Raw genomic sequence first — 5000 nt, 5'->3', positions numbered from 1 at the left:
TGTCCTATAACTGTGTTGTCCTATAACTGTGTTGTCCTATAACTGTGTTGTCTTATAACTGTGTAACTGTGTTGTCCTGTAACTGTGTTGTTCTATAACTGTGTTGTCCTATAACTGTGTTGCCCTATAACTGTGATGTCCTATAACTGTGTTGTCCTATAACTGTGTTGTCCTATAACTGTGTTGTCTTATAACTGTGTAACTGTGATGTCCTGTAACTGTGATGTCCTATAACTGTGTTGTTCTATTACTGTGTTGTCCTATAACTGTGTTGTTCTATAACTGTGCTGTCCTATAACTGTGTAACTGTGTTGTCCTATAACTGTGTTGTCCTGTAACTGTGATGTCCTATAACTGTGTTGTCCTATAACTGTGTTGTCCTATAACTGTGTTGTCTTATAACTGTGTAACTGTGATGTCCTGTAACTGTGATGTCCTATAACTGTGTTGTTCTATTACTGTGTTGTCCTATAACTGTGTTGTTCTATAACTGTGCTGTCCTATAACTGTGTAACTGTGTTGTCCTATAACCGTGTTGTCCTGTAACTGTGTTGTCCTATAACTGTGTAACTGTGTTGTCCTATAACTGTGTAACTGTGTTGTCCTATAACCGTGTTGTCCTATAACTGTGTTGTCCTATAACTGTGTTGTCCTATAACTGTGTTGTCCTGTAGTGGGGGCTGTTTTTCAGTGGTCATTGCGTATACTGGTACTCAAATCAAATCAAATTGTATTTGTCACTTGCGTTGAATACAACAGGTGTAGACCTTACAGTGAAATGCTTACTTACGAGTCCCTAACCAACAACACAGTTTAAAAACGAATAAAAATAAGAGATAAAAGTAACAAGTAATTAAAGAGCAGCAGTAAAATAACAATAGCGAGACTAAAAACAGGGGGGGTACCGTTACAGAGTCAATGTGCGCGGGCACCGGTTAGTTGAGGTAATATGTACATGTAGGTAGAGTTATTAAAGTGACTATGCATAGATGATAACAGCAGAGAGTAGCAGGTGTAAAGAGGGGGGAGGATGCAAATATTCTGAGTAGCCATTTGACTAGATGTTCAGGAGTCTCATTGCTTGGGGGTAGAAGCTGTTTTAGAAGCCTCGGGACCCGACATCGGACATCGGAGGCCGACATTGGAGGCCGACATCGGACATCGGAGGCCGACATTGGAGGCCGACATCGGACATCGGAGGCCGACATTGGAGGCCGACATCGGACATCGGAGGCCGACATCGGAGGCCGACATCGGACATCGGATGCCGACATCGGAGGCTGACATCGGAGTCCAACATCGGAGGCCGACATCGGAGGCCGACATCGGGACCCGACATCGGACATCGGAGGCCGACATTGGAGGCCGACATCGGACATCGGAAGCCGACATCGGACATCGGAGGCCGACATCAGAGGCCGACATCGGGACCCGACATCGGACATCGGAGGCCGACATTGGAGGCCGACATCGGAGGCCGACATCGGAGTCCGACATCGGGACCCGACATCGGACATCGGAGGCCGACATCGGAGGCCGACATTGGAGGCCGACATCGGACATCGGAGGCCGACATCGGAGGCCGACATCGCGACATCGGAGGCCGACATCGGAGGCCGATGGGGTAGAAAAGAAGTTTCAACGTATAAAACCAAATCAGGTATTGGACAAGTTTATTTCGAAGCGAAGAGCACCTAGAAAGAGACTCTTTGACTAGTCGCATTTCTGTACTGTACAATGTAGGCCTACAGTACACATTGATAGAAAGGCCTACTTTGCAGTCAACATTTAATTGGGAAAGTGTTTTTTTTTTTAGAAATCCTTAAGAAATGTTTATTTAAACAGCGCGTGTTGACTGAACTGCGCACAAGATTCAACCAAGACTTCAAACCAAAGGGCAACTACACACACCACAAAATATGTTTCGATTTTTCCCAGACCTCAAAAATGGTCTGGCGATGTGGTTTAAGCATTGTTGTGGATTTAAAACATCAAATTTGTGTTGTATTTATATATATATATATATTTATTTTAAAAGGGCTCATTGTAGGAGTGAAAACCTGAAGAAAAAAAAAACTATAGGAAAACTAAATATTTCACACAGGTTGTCTGTCTTTCCTTAGCGGTTTGACAAATGTTTGGCAAAATGAAAGTATACCCACTTCTCCAGGCACCACTAGACCACTGCCGATACCCGTCTTCTAACTGTGTGTGTGTGTGTGTGTGTGTGTGTGTGTGTGTGTGTGTGTGTGTGTGTGTGTGTGTGTGTGTGTGTGTGTGTGTGTGTGTGTGTGTGTGTGTGTGTTTGACAGAGCAGGTGCACTCCTACCTACGCTGCAGAGCCGGCTGTAGTGATAGGGGTTGCAGCATACCGCGAGGCCAGCCAGAGTCCCAAAGCTCCTGCACTCACAGAGCGGCTTGAGCTGGGCGGTGTGCTGGAGGTCCGACCAACGGTAGAGTTTACACAGCAGCAGCGGCGGAGATATGGCCGTGTGTCCGCCCAGACGCATCTCTGTCTGGGATACCATCACACAGTCGCTCCACATCCCTTCTCTGGACTCCACCGCCTCCAGTAACGTATCCAGGGTTTTGTCCTTTAAGCATTTCAACAGAGAATATGTGGCGGTTTTTAGTTCTTGCTCCAGCACCGTGCGCGGCTTCGCCTCAGGAGAACCGTTGTCCCGAGCTCCACCGCCGTGGTTCCTCAAAACAAAATGACAGGAGTCTGGTAACGGTTCCCTCCCCGGGGCAATGGGTTCAACTTCACAGTGGTCCCGGTCTTTAAATAAACAACACGTCACCGTCCTGCATTCGCTGTTCTGCACTGCCTGAGGGCTGCCCTGCTCCTGCCCCGGCCCTTGGACACACACAGTCACCGACATAGCACCCCCATGTTGGTCCGATCTGCCCCCCACCCAGCCGCTGCAACTCTCCGCCGAGTTGAAGGCACATACTCCACCTAAGTCCTCTGCAGGCGACCTGCCAACCGTCATCGGTCGGAGATCCGTTTTGTTAATTTTCTCCGGGTTGTGGCAGGTTGTGAAGAGATCGTCCCTAGGACTGTCTTCGCTACTTGGGCCATTATGTCCACCATCTCCCTCCTCACTATGTGGAATCAAACGGCTTCTCCAGAGTCGCCGCACAAGACCTGAGCGTTTCGTCCTGAACATACGACAATTTAAAAAATATAGATGTGCTTTTCTCTCTCTAGGTTATTCTTGTTTCGGGTCACCAAAGGGGACTGTTTACCAGCTACTTTGAATTTAGTTGTAAGGACATTAATGTTGGCGGAGCGCCGTGCCAGGGTATGCACAGCCGATTGGAGAACAAGATTAGATTGAGACATGGGAAATCAAAATTCATTCATACTGGGAACGTAGTCACTAATATGCAGAACTGCTATTTGAATCCTATTCTTGACCCGTGTTGTTCTGTTCCCTACGCCTCGGAAGGATAAACAAATGTTTTACACACATGTTAATATCATGCGAGCAGACAATAGCTACACGGGAACTAAGTAAATGCAGAATTCAATATGGAAAGTCAACGAGAAAAGAGAAAGGGAGTCCTAAAACGCTTTTACGCGTAATAGTTTCGGACTTTGGAACGAACACCCCTTCACATCTCCTCTCTTCTAACCCGGCACGGAGAGAACAACATGAATTACACCTTTATACAAGTGATTTTAAATCCCAAAGAAATACATTAAAATCCTTTATAAATCCAGATCCCGACCTCCCGACAGCCGCACTTCTTTTTTACAATCCAAAAATATCCATGCCAGGCTGGAAACTAGAAATAATCATCAATCCCAAACGGAGTACTCCTCTCTCCTCGTTCCGGGTTGACTACCTAGCTAACAAGTCAAACTGAACTGCAGAGATCTCGTTCTTTCTCCGTTTCTCTCTTCTTCTTTTTCTCTCCCTCGCTCTCTAACACACACACACACACACAGACACAGAGACACACACACACACACACACACACACACACACACACAGACACACACACACACACACACACACACACACACACACACACACACACACACACACACACACACACACACACACACACACGGGGGGACTCCGAGGAGAGCGATGGAGCCATTGGCTGCCTACCATCACGTGCCAGTCTAGACTCATTGGCGGCTGTGAGCTGCACTGATTGTTGCGCAAACAAGGTTTCAAGTTTCTCAACTCTTAAAGGCGTAACATCCCGTTCTTACTTTAACTTTAGTCTCTAGTCTACTATATCTTCTATTTGAAAATTAAAAATAAAAAAATACGGAAAGAACACTTTTAGAATAACGACACTATTCAACTCTTGCATTTTATTGACCAACAAGCCAACAGGATACATTGTGCTTGCAGACAAGCAAAGCCAACACTTAAAATTTAAAAAAAAAAAACTCAAAACACCATGATTGTGCAACGAAACCATGAAGAGCAGTGCACCTAACCCAGGGGTGGACTGGGACAAAAATACGGCCCTGGCATTTTATCCACAAAACAGCCCACATCACCGCGACTCATTTTCCTATGGTGTCACTGGTGCGCTACTAACTTTGTTGGAGGCACCAGCCAATCATTTGGTCAGACAAATCATGAATAATAAATATATATTATTGTTATAAAGTCATTCATAGTGCTTTATTAATTAAGAAGTGTAATAATCAGACTACTGAGGTATTCAAGAAAAATGATGTTTCATTTAACACGTCCAAGCAAGAATTTAAGATGTTTCGATGAGCAACCTAATCCAGTCATTGTCAGACAACGAGACTACTACTTTAATTTTACTGTGACCAGTGTAGCAGAGTTTTAATAAAACACTATGGCATAGATGGAACTATATTGAACTATTACATTTAGTATTTGAGTGGCGCAGTGGTCTAAGGCACTGCATCGCGGTACTTGAGGCAACACTACAGACCCGGGTTAGATCCCGGACTGTATCACAACCGGTTGTAATCGGGAGTCCCATAGGGCGGCACACAA

General features: G+C 45.5%; 1 protein-coding gene across 1 annotated transcript in view; it reads right to left on the bottom strand.

Moving 5' to 3' along the window:
• LOC112240123 (mothers against decapentaplegic homolog 6) overlaps positions 1–3923 on the bottom strand; it is a 13460-nt gene extending 9537 nt beyond the window's left edge. Inside the window, exon 1 of the mRNA XM_042303808.1 lies at positions 2330–3923. Within this exon, the coding sequence (XP_042159742.1) occupies positions 2330–3170 (841 nt within the window). The 5' untranslated portion in view covers positions 3171–3923. The remainder of the gene's footprint in view (positions 1–2329) is intronic.
• Between the last annotated feature and the right edge of the window lie 1077 nt (positions 3924–5000).

The sequence above is a fragment of the Oncorhynchus tshawytscha genome, linkage group LG01 (genome assembly GCF_018296145.1).
Source record: "Oncorhynchus tshawytscha isolate Ot180627B linkage group LG01, Otsh_v2.0, whole genome shotgun sequence".
In the NCBI taxonomy this organism is placed as follows: domain Eukaryota; kingdom Metazoa; phylum Chordata; class Actinopteri; order Salmoniformes; family Salmonidae; genus Oncorhynchus; species Oncorhynchus tshawytscha.
This window is presented reverse-complemented; position numbering and strand designations above follow the sequence as displayed.